Source organism: Chenopodium album, chromosome 10 (genome assembly GCF_948465745.1).
Source record: "Chenopodium album chromosome 10, dcCheAlbu1.1, whole genome shotgun sequence".
NCBI classification, from domain to species: domain Eukaryota; kingdom Viridiplantae; phylum Streptophyta; class Magnoliopsida; order Caryophyllales; family Amaranthaceae; genus Chenopodium; species Chenopodium album.
Genome location: NC_137843.1, coordinates 833,180 through 848,755, shown reverse-complemented (window position 1 = coordinate 848,755; position 15,576 = coordinate 833,180). Strand labels below are relative to the sequence as shown.

Below are 15,576 nucleotides of genomic sequence, written 5' to 3'. Positions count from 1 at the left end.
GAAAGAAAAGGAGATTCATATAATGACCATCATATATCATTTTCATCATACAGTAAAAAAGACTAGTACTAAATGCTCTAATAGCTTACACAATATTGAGACTAACAAAAGGTTCGTTGGTTATAACTTACTTATAATATAAAAATATATACTAACTTACTGACAAAAGTGGAAAACCAAAAAGAAAGAGAATTAAAGTTAAGGTGAAGATCTAGCTAACAACATAGAATTATCCCATTTGCACTCTATCTAGCCTCTAAAAGAACAAATTATAAATAAAATTAAAATTAAAATTAAAATTAAAAAAAAAAAAAAAAAAGTGGAAAATTAATTTAAAGGTAGTAGTCTAGTCGTAGACAACTTGGTTGTTTTTTTTTTCTTTTTATAAAAAAAATAAAAATAAAAAAGAAAAAGGGAGTTATTGAAGACTCTGACCATTGAGCTAAGAGAATCATAACCATCACCATCATGAACCTCCACAAAAACTCATTTGTTCCATGAAACGTCGTCGTCATTGCATGTCCTCTTCCTTTTCCGATATCATTGGCAAAATCATTCTTCATTACTTCTTACTGCAAATAAATATTTGCTTTTTTTTTTCTTGGAATTAATGACTGTGAAATCGTTACGACTTAACGGGTGAAGTCATGAACAAGACCACTAGGTCTGTCATGAGTTAGCCAAGAGAGGAATTGAATACCCGAATCCGAACCGCGGTCATCCTCGATAAACCGGAACTCATTCGGAGCTCCGTAACATTGCATCTTCTGTGGAGTACTTTGACCGTATTGGTGAGCCCATGACCCGTTGTAGTAGTGTGGGTCCATCATTCCAGCAGTCGGACCGTTGTTGGCGGCTGCGGCCGTGGTTGTGGCCGCTGCCGCCCTTCTTTCCTCTTTCTTGAACCTTATTCCACAAGCATTGCATAATGACTGCAAATCCATAAAATAATACATTAATTTAACTGACATTTAAATATTTAATTGAGTTGATGATAGTAGAAATCATTGAATATAATACAATGACACCAACAAGGGACAAGGAATTCGGCAAAAGGAATATAAAGGAGAAGTAAGGAATCCTTTTTATTTTCTTAATTAATTTTAATCTTATTTATTATTGTAAATATTTTTAGAAGGAAAATGCAAGCTCACTTATTTTCCTCCATGTAACGCATTTAATTAAATTACTTTGGGACCGCAGTAAGTTTGATCCTTGTATAATGTAATAGTAAAATAAAATTTTGAAAGGAAAATCCAAAGTCACTCTTTTTTTTCTTGAGTACATTTTAATTTGTAACGAGTTTGAATTGAATTACCTTGGGACCGCGGGGACCATTGCGCCAAAGAGGGGTAGAGGTGGTGTCACAATTAGCACAACGGCGAACAAAAAGAGGATCAGCGCCACCACTAGCAGCCGCAGCATGATTGTTACTACTACGGGTAGCCTTAGGAGTAGAGCTAGAAGACTGCTTAGGATGAAGCAAATCCCAGCAAAAAGAAGACACACTATTACGATGAGGAGTAGGTTTATTAGTTTGTTCATTAGTCATACGAGTGGAAGGTGTACCAAGCGAGAGAGTACAATCGACAGACGAATACGACGACGACGAAGATGAAGAAGAGTACATATAATCAGGCTCATCATCATCGTAAGAAGCAGCGTTGTTGTTGTTGTATTGAGGGTATTGTTGCATCGGCCAGTACGCGGCAGAGTGGTGGCCGCAGTACTGATTAAAAGGACCACAAGATGTACACGGACCAACCATATTTATAAATTAAATTAAATTTATGATCGATGATCAAAATAATCTAGCTTGACTTGGAGATGAAATGAAGTAAGATGAATATATATTTTTGTCGGGTAGTGGGGGATGGTGAACCGTAGGTTAAATGTGGTAAGAAAAGAAGAAGAGTAAAGTGAAGGAAGTGAATAATAATGGAAGGAAGGAGAGGAATGAATTGAAGGTAAGGGAGGGGAGAGAGAGGAGTATTTATAGTAAGAGAAAGAGAAGAGGGGGTAATTGAAGAGAAGAGAGGGTGGTAGTCAAAAGAACCCACGTGACTAACGGGAACAGTCTTCCAGGGATCTGCCTTCTCCGATCACGAGGAATACAGTCCTCTTCACTCATATATACATTTAGGAAGGGTGCCCGCTTGTGCCACTTCATTTTGCTTTTCTTTTTTTATTTTTCCCTTTTTTAGAATTCAAATACAATCATTTTCTGGATATTGTTAATTCCCTCCATATTTGGTAATGCTAATTCAACAAGTACTCTGTACTCCCCTTAAGCTTAAAAAAAAATCTCTAGTAATTTATATATATAACAACTTGTTATCTTATTTTTAGAAAAATACATTTAAGTAAGAAAAGTTTTAATAGATTAGTATAGTGTATTCAAATTTAATTAACAAATAAAGTAAGTTTTAATAAGGTAAAATAAGTTTCAATATTTGAAACAAGCTATACATTTATTGTCACCTTATTCCAATTTGGTTAATACAGTAGGCTTTAGTATAGAGTATTATGGTAAGTCTTGGATCAAAATGAACTTAAAATTTATTCCCGTAAAAAATAAATTATACAATGACATACATATTCAGAGTGTAACAACTTATTTAAAATTTAAGACCTCAACATTTTTTATATAAGGAAAGACGCTTAAACATTTGGCAAATTGAGTAGCATGTTACTATAGTTAGTAAAATAAATCAAATTAAAATTTTAGTGATTGAAAATAAACCTCAAAAAAATAAAATAAAAATCCCACCAAAATTTGTGTCGTATGTTTGTATCTCTGGGTCTGCAAGGCTCCCAAGGAAAATGGAGTAAGGGGATGTTGGGAGGTTCTCTGGTTCCACTCGCCATTTAAGTTGGCAGCAAATGCACGCGCTGCAGTAGTCCAAGTGTACCGATGACTGATGACATCGGGTATATTCAATTATCTGCTGACTGAGCATGTGCCACTGTTAATGCTGACTAGGCTATTGAGAGCAATATCCTTGATTTTTGCCAGATTTTGCAGGATAATAGATTTTTCTTTCTTTTTGATCATTTTCATTTACTCCGTAATTTTTATCAGTTTTTTTTTTTTTTTTTTTTTTTTTTTTTTTTTTTTTTTGGTGTAGGAAAGGCATAAGCAAAGAAGTGAAGCTAAGGTCAACCCGTTATCTATAACCTAATAATTTTGGAGATATTTGATAAAGAGCTTATTAGATCAAAATTAGTTTATATAGGAGAATTTAATCGCCTCACTTCATAATTCAAAACAATAGGTAAATGGTAGGGCTATCGACCAAACTTATATGCTGTTTATTCTCCTTTTATCTTCTTCGCTGTATCCCACATAGGACAATTAGTCTTAATTAATAAGCGATTTTTCCTTAAAACTTTCCTTTATAATGACCAATCTTTTTCCTTGTAATTTAGGTCAAAAAAATTAGATTTAATTTCAGTATCGGGTTGACTTTTATACTGTGTTGAAATAATAATTAGTATTAGAAGTAGCATACTTAATATTAGTAAAACATCTAATGATGATTGGCTTAATGCATGGAGTTAGATTTGAGTTGTTCTAATCCCATCAAGTTCAAGTTGAGTTTGAGTTTAACTTCTCTTAGTAACTTTATGTTGGTTAGGAGTTGTCATCTGTACATGTTAGCTAATTAACCCAACAAATCTTTAAATTCAATTTTTGTAATTGAATAAGCTTCCTCTACTTGCTTTGATTTCATGATAAATTTTCATTGACCTATCATACAAATTAATTAGTTGCTTCATGTAAGCTAATCGTTAATCTAGTTCTTACCCCTATTGATGCATCCTCCATAATATATAAATACGACATTATCGTGCTATAAGTTCGGTTTAAATACATTACACATTAGGGAACTTTAAAAATCTTCTGTATTTCATATGAATTAAAAAAATGAATAATAGGGAACGTTTTATTTACTATTTTCACTTATTGGAGCTTGTTTGATATTTATTGTTTCTATTTACTTGAAGTGTGAAACTTTCTGTAACTTATTTTGATTGTACTTTGACTAGTACTAATTGGAAGCACTAGCTTCATAATAAGCTCATGCACACATCCAACCTTTATATATTTAGTCATCTATGTAATTGAGTAGAATGCTTTATTTTCAATTCTTGACAATTGATGATAATAGTAAGTGACCCCCACCTCCCTAAAGTTTTAATTTCCAATGCAATGAAATGATTCCACCCCCTTACTTCCTCTCCACTAGTACGAGTACATGATATACATTTGATAGTACGACAAAAATACGCATGAACAATAATGAGTCAATGACCAATCTTATCTGCGTAATCAAAGTCGTTTCATAGTTCATATCAATACACCAGCAAACCACTCCGTTATATAGTACATACTGTTATTCTGTTATAGAGTAGTTACATACTTACGTGCAGTACGTATATAGGCAGTCCAATCAACGCTACATCATTATCCGAGATTAGGGAACTTATTGTAACATATTTGCCATGCAATTCTCAAATGATATAAAGGTTGTAGTGATATACGGAGTAATTAGCAAAACCCTAATCATGTATTTGTATGAAAGAATCTGCAATATATATGTTGAAGTGTAGGGTTTAGATCGGGAACCCTAAGCTAAAAATGAATTTAGCTTATAATAATAAAACTGTAGTTGTTTATAATCTGATTTGATCTGAAATAAGCAATCACTTGCTTTTGCGGTGTACAAAATAAAAGCTGATTATAGTCTAAATTTTCAAATACTCATACTTTGTATATCAAATAGAGGAAATTGAAAAAAATCATACGAAGCAAGTAAACAACGAAGTCTTATTTCAATAATTAATAACATGTACTAATATTTATCCTTAGCGTACGATCTGGATTGTTTCTATCTCGACTTTGGATCTTAGCACCCAAAGAAAAAAAAAAAAGTCCATGTTACTATTTATATTCAACATAGACAATAAGCTAAGCAGTGGCCGTACCCTGATGGCTGTATGTGCTGCATGTCACGTGAAAACTATATAACCAAAACCCTTAGCTTATTGTAGTAGATGGAGTACTACTTTTGCATGGGAAATCATATGGTCTTCTCGTCATCATATATATTCACCTCAATTCCATGAACTAAAAAGGAATCTAAGCTACCTGCTATGATAGATTGATAGATTTTTTTTATTTAACTTTTAAAAAAGTGATAAGAGAGTATAAGAATTTAGAAGCAAGCAATAGAAGATCCCTTAGATCGATTTTGATCCGAGCAAACTCATTATTAATTAATTAATTTTATTTCTTTTCTTGAAAAAGTAGGATTCGTTGCAATCATCACCAAAGCAACTAACATCAGTTTGTGTTTTTGTTTTTGTGCAAAAATAAATATTGAAAAATTCTCAAGTTTCGTCAATTCATTCTCTTGTAGTAAGATTGATTGTTGAGTCAAAGTTACATAGCTCAAGGTTGAGAAAAAGGAATAAAAAGGAGAGTGATTTGGATCATATCTCTGCCAACCGATTTCGAAAAGAATTTGGACCCACCTTTAAGGCTTTAAGCCCAGGGTATTCTTCACCATCTCTTCTAATTAGACGACACATTTTATTTGTTTATCGAATTAGAGTACAATCAAGTTTTACATATTCTCTCATGCAAGTAATCTCTTATCCCCACTCATCATGACTTCACTAGTGGATAAGGTTTCGTCTTCACTAAGATTTCATTAGATCAATTTTTTTTTTTATTTTTTAATAAAGTTGATTATTATTAGAATACTGTGTTTGGATCAATTAAGTCTTGTTACAGTGGAGTCATATTTAATTTGATTCTAGACATAGTTCATGTTATGCTTTAATTAGTTTTAGTTATTTGAGTTTCACAAATTAAGAATATAATTAGTTAATCAGCTCATACAAATTTTATTGGATATATACTTCGTATTATTCTACTCATCATTTGATATGATAGAGTATAACAATTTGATTCGATAGAGTATAACAATATATGTTAAAAGGCCTAAAAAAATAAAGAAAAATCCTGAATAATGTCTCAAAGGGCCAAGTTCTCTACATAAAAATTAGTTTAATGTTGTCTAATTAATTTTTTTGAAGAAAACCTTAAAATGAAAAGATTAAGAATTATTAAGCATTTACGGAGTACTTTGAATTATGTTACATAGTATATGAATTTGTCATATATTTTAAAACTTAAATAAGAATTGGATTTTACTCCGTGTATGCAACCCAACAAATTGTATATATAAGAATGATCGAATTTTAAATTATTATGACATATGAAATACAATGTATTTTTTAGTAATAAAAAAATAAAAGTAAAACTATATATAAGAATGATCGAGTTTTAAATTATTATGACATGAAATACAATGTATTTTTTAGTAATAAAAAAATAAAAGTAAAACCTCAAACATATAAAAAGTGGGGCCCACGAATAAAGAGTCCCAATGCCCCATCATCACCCCCCATTACCCAAACAATGTGCCTTTGGACTGCGAATGCTTTTGATAATAAGGAAGATTCAAAGTGTAAATTCAGATGCAAAGCGAATAAACGAACGAAGTTACAAAAATAGAGATCAAAGGAGAGGAGAGAGAAAAACCAAAACTAAAAGAAAGAGTTAGAGAATCAGATCATCTTGAGATTGGTGTTAGCTTAAAATTGGCTCGACAAACGGGACGACATTCACCGCTTTCCAAAAGATGCTCATCCCTTATTCTCTTTGCATTTTTATTTTGCCCCCAAAATTACTACTCCAACTCCAACTACTACTCTCCCTTTTTTTTCCTTTAAAAAAAACTTCATTTAACCCAAGAAAAAGAAAAACATCTATATCTATATTAGTGCGCTAATTACCTTTGCTAGCGTATGTACTAATACTACCGCATTGCACAATCTTCATGTGTTTTTCAATTTACTATAAAGAACATACTATTCCACTCGATTCCTTTCTTGCGTGGGTTTCACTTTTCTTCTACGTGGCTTTTTATGCTCATTTTATTTCCTGTTACATTAGTGCCTATCAAGTGTTGCAATCGGAAAATCACAATTCTTTCAATTATTATGTGTATGTGTTAGATCAAAATCTAACTCGATTTAATAAAAATGATCCAATTTAAAATTTATTTTGCAATGGAGATAATAAATTAACATGACTTAAAATCAGCTACACTCAGCCTGAATTGAACCTTACCTAGAGAACTAAATTGACAATTTTTTAAGATGTTACATTACAATAGTTTTTGTGTTATTCATTTATCTCGTCTACTTTGTTATATTTAGTGATATCACTTCTTTTTTTTTTTTTTGAAACAATATAGTGATATCACTTATATGATATACACTTAAAGGAAACTAAGAAAACAAAATTTATGTTAAATTTAATTAATGATATTTGAAATCTTTAGCCGTTGAATTTGTGTTGCAATCAATATTAATAAATGATGGAAAATATTTGTAAATGATAGCAACATTGCCAAGTAGGCAAGTAATATCATTTCTTATGAAGGAAATTATAAAAAATATAAAAAATTGTTCATTGTTTCAATTTTTAAAGGCAATAATGAAATTTTGAAGGGCATCATTTATAAAATCCTAAAAGGGTGAGACAATCCATATAGGGAGAAGCTCTTCATGATGACTCATCCTTTCTCTAATTGCAATAACATTGTTGTTGATGATATAATTGACGTGCATGGGAGGATCTTTGTTTCTATTCCTTTAATAACCTAGGATTTTCCTAATCATGTGACCAATTAAGTAATCAAACCATACCAGATTTTTCATGGCTGCTGCTAAACGCACAAAGCATTGTAGTACTCCGTAATAAATAAATATGATTATAAATTTATGATATAAATATAGCAACTCCATAAAATAATCAAATATTCGTACATTTTAAAAAATGATAGGAGTACAAGAATCCGAGAAAAAACTATACATTATCAATTGGTATTATTAATACTTAGTACTCTGTAATTCTAATTGTGTGATTAAACTGATTACGATTACAAAGTTAAAATGGCTACAAAGTTATTATATCTAGCTACCATTTCTATTATGTAGATATATTTTAAAATTTAAGGAATCCTATGGAGTGGTAAATCAAAAACACAATGCCTTATTAATTATGATAGAGTACAAAATACATTCATGAGCCTTAACCATAAGTTTAAGCTTTTGGTTGAGATGGTCCATCTAACTTGATATCAGAGCCAACGTGACATAGAGGTCACGGTTCCATCCCCCCACTTTCAAGTGGAATAATAAGCGTAGGGTATGAGCAGGGCCCATGCTAGCTGCATCCACACTTTTAGCCCTATGGACTCTCGTGTGAGGGGGCGTGATAGATTATAAAACATATTCTTGGGCCTCAAATATCAGCTTAAGCTTATGGTTGAGGCCCATAAATTTATTTTATACCCGTTTTTTTTTCTTTTCTAAATGATCCATGATTAAGCTATGTGGTACGTTGGATACGGTGGGACCAAGTTATTAGGGGGTTCATTATTCCCAAGTTTCATTCTGAACAACGAAGATTACATATTAAAATGATTTAAAACACTAAACCACGAGACACGTGGGATATGCATAGGGATTAACTTGCATGCATGCATGCAAAATTTGGCTCGAAATGGTTAGCGTCTAGAGAAATGGTTGGTGACGATGATGATGTTACAATGCTTCATACATTAACATTCCTAAAAAGAAACAAGAAACAACTGTAAATTGAATCTCTTCTTCTACTTTTCTCTTTCCTTCTAAAAAGGGTGTTGGAGGGTTTGGTCTACTAGGCATTGTTCTTGGTGTTGAAGGATCTTCCTTGGCCACCTATATTCTCTAAAGTATCATTATTTTAACTACTTGTTCTTTGTTTGAGGAAAAGTTATCCTACATGATTCATCCATTCAAAATGAAATAAAACTTATGCAATTTATTGTTGGTTTTACATTGTGACACATATTCTCACTTATGCCTTGTCTAATTTAAGCAGCGTTTGCATAAGGTTTATTCGATCCATTCAATTGTTACTTACGTGAACTTATGAATTGAACTAATTTTTCAAAAACTTACATGTCTGAAGTTATTAAATTTATAATTATTCACTGTAAGATGTTTTTACAAAGAAAGATTATTAATTTGTATTACTTAAAACATCATATACATACTTAATGATGATTTATTAGTCTTTTTTTGTGAGATGATGATACGGGGAATTACTCATCAAGTCGATATTGCATGTACTATATCCTCTATATTTTTTGGATGAATAAAGTTTATCCAATTACGAAATTATATAAAGATATTTGGGGGATCCATAGTAAAAGTATAACAAATAAATTTGAATGGTCTTCATACTAGGAGCAAGAAATACTTGAAGTTGTTAAAAAGAAAAGTGAGATGGGAATAATATTGGTAAATAGTGTTGATCATAATAAGTAGCATGCAAGGAACATATAGTAACATGCTTTAGCGTGAAAAGGAGGGCAATGATAAGAAAGAGGGGAGAATGAGTAAAACCCTCGAATTGTCTCCTATGAAAGACATTCCCCAATATTTATCCCCAGAATAGTTTAGGTCTCGCTTTTGTGGTACAATTCGATTTGGATGGCAATGTAAAGCCACAAAACACAAATACTAAGCTCGAAAAAAGAAAAAGGAAATAAAAACTAGTCGTAAGTGGATTTTATTTTACGGTCAAGGCGACGGCACCTCGCAAATAGTGCACGAAACTTAAATTTGTATCTTCGCTCATTATATTCCCCTATTAGGAATTGGGTAATGGGGTTTTGGTGCCGGCTTTTTAACACTCTTAGGACCACTGCCGTATTCTACAATCATTGTCTTTGTTTTCCGATTGCTTCATTCTATAACCCATTTTATTACTTTATTGCTAGCTTGCTCTATATGTAACACCTCAATAATTCTCTCTTTGAACCCGTGAGTACCCTGAACAATATCCAAGAAAATTACTGACGTGTTACTGCCACGTGTTCAAACGTTAAGGCTATATCAGAAATTAGCAGCGGAAAAACTAATTCAGTTATCAATAAGTTTCTAAACCAATAAACAAAACTAAATTAAGTCTTACAACTTGGAACCATTAAGGCCCTTATTCAAAACCTAAATTAGTAAAAGTAGTATAAAATGAAACCGAGTTTAATAAATTCAAAAGTAAGTAGCAAAATAAGTTGTGAAAAGTAACCAACACTCCACTCAAAATCCCACCACCTAGAAGCGAATGCTGCATGTGTAAGACCTGTGGTTAATCTGCTCTACAATATTACAAGTGTTAAAATTGGATTGTCACAAGGTCATTGAAAGGCGAAGGTCATGACCAAAGAAAGACACACAAAGCACGCAATTAGCAAATATGTGTACATACAAGCTGTGAAATATATAATAAAAAATCCCTAGCATGCTACTAATATTCAATCATCACACACAATTAAATCATAGACTCAACACATGATTCCGCTGTCAATCTTACTAAAACTTCACTAATTAATAGTAGTTACATTCAAAAAGGCGATTATGTTCTAACATCAGGGCCCTTTCACCTTTGGAAGGATTTTTTGATCTTAACTCACTCATATGCTTGTCAAGGTAAGGATGAACCTCCGTAACATGATGTAATACAAAGAGGTGAGCTTGCATATACTTGTCTGGAGGGGCGAATATATCTTTACCGCCAACTGTACCCTTACCATCAAGCCTCCCTTCATGTCGAGATTTTGGGAGTCCAATAGGTTGTGCTCTGGACACAAACTCAGCAATGAAGTTACCAACCTCCTCTGCCACCGTCCCTTGAACAATACAAGCTTCCGGTCGAGCTGGATTCCTCACCTTATGTTGCATGGATCCCATATGTCTTTCAAATGGGTAAGCCCATCTCATAAAGACTGGACCACAAAGCTTAATCTCTCGAACTAGATGAATGACCAAATGAACCATTATGTCAAAGAAGGAAGGCGGGAAATACATTTCAAATTGACACAATGTTACGATGACCTCTGATTGCAAACTATCTAACTTTTTCGGATCAAGTACCTTATTGCATATAGTATTGAAAAATGAACAAAGTCTCGTGATGGCATCTCTAACATGCTTAGGCAATATCCCACGAATAGCAATCGGAAAGAACACTTGCATCATGACATGACAATCATGGGATTTCATGCCAACCAATTTCAAGTCGGTCTTAGAGATGAGTCTTTTAATGTTGGATGAATATCCACTAGGAACCTTTATGTCATAAAGGCATTCACAGAATTTCCTCTTCTCCTCTCGAGACAATGTATAACAAGCGGGAGGCAAATACGATGAGGTGCCCTTTCCTTTCCTTGCATTTTCCTTAATCACGGGCCATAACTCTGGTCGAATCTTCATTTCCATCATATCTTTGCGAACCTTTACCCCATCTTTTGTCTTGTTTGGAATGTTAAACAATGTACCGAGGATGGCATCACACACATTCTTTTCTATATGCATGACATCCAAACAATGTCTAACAGGTAAATGTTGCCAATATTCAAGCTTCCAAAACACTGACTCCTTCTTCCAAATGACCTCGGGATCGGTGGCTTTATTCGGTTTCCCAAACACCGTTTCAATGCCTCTAACTCGATCATAAACTTCTGTTCCCAATAATGGCCTACGAGCTATCCCCTCTTCTACCTTACCATTAAATGCAGCTTTTTTCTTTCGGTAAGGATGCATCCTATCAAGGAACTTTCGAGTAGCTCTATATACATACTTCCCAGAATTTGGCAAATAGGTAGATTCTGTATTGTCTTCACATATTGGACATGCCTTCTTTCCCTTGATCTTATACCCTGATAGATTACCATAAGCTGGAAAGTCATTGATTGTACAAAAGAGCATAGCTCGCAAGGTAAAAGATTCATTACAATGAGCATCAAAAACCGAGATTCCTTCGTCTCACATTTTTTTTCAAATCATCGATGAGTGGAGCAAGGTAGACATCAATATCGTTTCCGGGCTGCTTGGGACCTGATATCAGCAACGGCATCATCATATATTTCCGCTTCATACACAACCAAGGAGGAAGGTTATAAATAACCAAGAGAACTGGCCATGTGCTGTGTTGTGTGCTCAAACTACCAAATGGATTCATTCCATCCGTACATAGGGCAAGCCTAGGATTCCTTTCTTCTTTGCCAAATTCTGGAAATTGATTATCAATAAGAGCCCATTGTGGAGAATCTGCCGGGTTTCTTAGAAGTCCATCTTTCTTCCTACGATCAGCATGCCACCTTAAATTTTTTGCATCATTCTTTATTGAAAACAATCGCCGAAACCTTGGCATTATAGGCATATACCAAAGCACTTTAGCAGAAGGGCCTTTACTTCCCTCCCCGGATTAAACTCCATCGGGCAACTTGTAACGAGACTTATGGCACCGAGGACAATTATCCAAATGTGCAAATTCGTTTCGATACAATACACAATCATTCGGACAAGCATCTATTTTCTCATACTCCAAACCAAACGGGCACATCAACTTCTTGGCATAGTAGGTCGACTTAGGCAATTCATGACCCTTCGGAAGCATATCTTGCATCGCTTCCAGCAAGGATGTAAAGCTTGTGTCAGACCAACCATGCTTTGATTTCAAGTTGAATAAGGTTAGCACGGCGGATAACTTGCTATATGCTGTACATCCAGGGTATAATTGCTTCTCAGCTGCTTCAGACAATTTCTCAAATAAATGAGGCCGTTCATCAAATTCATGTTGTGCCCCCTTTATCATTTCTTCTATATTGTCTTCCTCAATGTCATACTCCTCATCAACATAAACCTCATCAAAGTCATTATCCTCATCTAGTTCAGACCCATTATCTCGTACCCCAACAATCTCATCATCATGAACATGTGGATGTTCAAGTTCTAGTTCCAGTTCGGCATTAGATTGCACATATCTCTCATGCATTGAATGTAATGTAGAATTTCCCCTGAACACTCCACTCTCACCGTGCCATAACCAATCATGATATTGTTGCCGAAATCCACGTCGAATAATATGGTCCCTAAGTGTGGTGATATTTTGCACCTTTTCAACATTTTGGCAATCGACGCAAGGACAATAAAATTCATCATCCTCTATGCTAGATTGATGATCTAAAGCACATTTGCAAAATTCCTCTACCCCACTCAAGAACTTGATCGAATTTCGTGGACCATACATCCAACTTCGATCCATTTCTACAGTCCAACCACTACAAACACAATATTTTTGTAGAAGTAATATGTTAAAACATGGGAACAAATTCATCATATTTCAAACATAACCACAAGTAAGTTTCAATGGACATATAAGCTTATGCAATTTTTACCAAACATAACATTTATTTTTTAGAAGCATATATATAATTAATACATAATACATAGCCACTTGCAATAACCATGTCATAGAAATAGTAGCTCACCAAGAATTATAATAAATATTCGCATGACCAATACAAACCTATAAAGAAAAATATGAAAGGAAAGATAATGTACCAGAGTCACAATTAAAGGTAGTTGGTGCCAAGCTAACAAGGACAAAAGTGATCAGATGATTGGCCTTCACTTCTCATTTGTTGAACAAACTTCCTAGTGAAAAAATGCATTAGCATAAAAATGTAACCAATTACACTAAATCATCATTTAAAATAAATATTCTGCCTAATATTCTGACCTTGAAGGCAATGACTTTACTCTTTTCCCTCTTTCATTATTCATACATTATTATAATACATACACCAGATACATCCTAATTATAATCAAACTCAATTCATGAAATCAATGGAACAATAAAATGGATTCCTTATATTCTCAATCACCAATGCAACAGTTCACTAAACAAATCTAAAATCACAAGCAAACCCAGTTCATTGAATCAACAGATTTAAATGGGTATCAAAATTGTCTAACAAAAAATTACCAAATTCACATAAGCAGCAAATCGACAAAAATTAAAACCATGAACAAGCTAATATTAAAAACTTTTTAGCCAAAAAAATTAAAAAAAAAATCATAACTTAGTAATGCTAAAAAATACTCCGTATAATGTATCATACTATCAGTCTAATATACTATCAATCTATCATACTTATAAATGCTCAAGTCATATAAATTACGAAAGTATCATACGCATAAATGCTCAAAAATATAGTGTGAGAAGATATGAAAGCCAAAAATAGTTAGCTAATTAGTATCGAACGGAGACAGCGCTATTAAATTCTAGGAAGTACAAACAGCTCTTACCAATGAACCACTTAATCCATTTATTCATTAAAACATGGAATTAATTTTTATACCTTAATTAATTAGGCCTTTTCTTTTTGTAGGATCACTCAAAACTGACAAATCAAAGCAGATGAACAAAAGAAAGCGTGAGAATTGAGAATCTAGCAGAAAGCCAACATACTCAAATTACATTTAGAAAGCAGGGTGGAAAATTAATCGAGAAAAATTTCCTGGAATTCGTGAGATGCCAGTGAAAAATACTCAATCATGACCACGAGTTCAAGAACTTTAGAAAGAAGTAGCAGGACGCATTGTTTCAAAAAAGCACAACCACAGAATGACCAAAAAACAGCAAACAAGAGCAGTCACTGGTTTTGAAAGGAGTAGTGAATGATCACAATCTGAAAAATACTCAATCTGCATTGATTGGAGGAAATTTTTCCTCTTCGCACAAAAATAACAAAAAATAATAGTCAATGATATCAATAAAATGAAGTTACTACTTCTTTCAAACCAAAAAAAAAAAAAATGAAGTTACCAGTGACAATAAAATCACATAATAATAACAGAATGCAGCTTTTCCCAGCCAAACTTAATTGCAAATGAATTATCTTCCAAGAACATAAAAAAGTTGCACTATAAGAGAATCAAATAATTAATGAATAAGGGATACACCTCCCCATAAAAAGTATGATTGGGATAATGTCACGGTCAAGTGCATAAATAGCTTGGTGGGTTCAAATGTTCAATTCCAAGTACCTTGTTACTTTGCTAGTTTAAAGTAATTAGCATAAAGAATACCTCTGTAAGCTTCGTTAATATCTTGAAATTTGGCAGTAACAGCACTATCGTCCTTGTGCTTGTCCGGGTGCCATTTCAAAGCGAGCTTTCCAATTAGGCCTTTTCAGTTTAACGAAAAACTGGGCTTTTGATTTGGGGCCAGATACGGTTGCCCTGCCCCAGATACAGCCGTGGTCAGTGGCGGAGAAGACAATGTGGTTCCCGTTGCTGTAGCCGTCGAACCTAGTATAAGCTTCAATGAGCAAATTTACCACAAATCTGAACAACCCAGAAGCAGCAAGTTGATAAAATTAAAATTTGGAACAAGGTAGAAAGCCAATTCACGAAAAAATAAACCCAAAATTAGACTTTTTTTTTGCTTCAATGAGCCGTTTTTTCTAGCTTCAATAAACCCAACGATTGTGAAATTGACAGTCGATGAATACTACGAGTAACTCCAATTGATACTCGTTGATTTACAAAAAAAAAAAAAAAATAAAATAAAAAGTATTTACCTGTTTAGGGTTTCGTCCT

The 15,576-nt window shown here is 33.5% G+C and overlaps 2 protein-coding genes across 2 annotated transcripts; both read right to left on the bottom strand.

The window, feature by feature from the left end:
* LOC145563015 (GATA transcription factor 19-like) lies at window positions 1-1,929 on the bottom strand. Its single transcript, XM_081623423.1, has 2 exons — window positions 1,319-1,929; window positions 1-932 (listed from the first exon to the last, which is right to left on the bottom strand). The coding sequence occupies exons 1-2, from the start codon at window positions 1,766-1,768 to the stop codon at window positions 633-635; spliced, it is 750 nt and encodes a 249-aa protein (XP_081479549.1). The 5' UTR covers window positions 1,769-1,929; the 3' UTR covers window positions 1-632.
* Window positions 1,930-10,515: 8,586 nt separating this feature from the next.
* LOC145562917 (uncharacterized) lies at window positions 10,516-12,340 on the bottom strand. The gene is made up of 2 exons (XM_081623336.1): window positions 11,938-12,340; window positions 10,516-11,846 (listed from the first exon to the last, which is right to left on the bottom strand). The coding sequence occupies exons 1-2, from the start codon at window positions 12,338-12,340 to the stop codon at window positions 10,516-10,518; spliced, it is 1,734 nt and encodes a 577-aa protein (XP_081479462.1).
* Window positions 12,341-15,576: the final 3,236 nt, after the last annotated feature.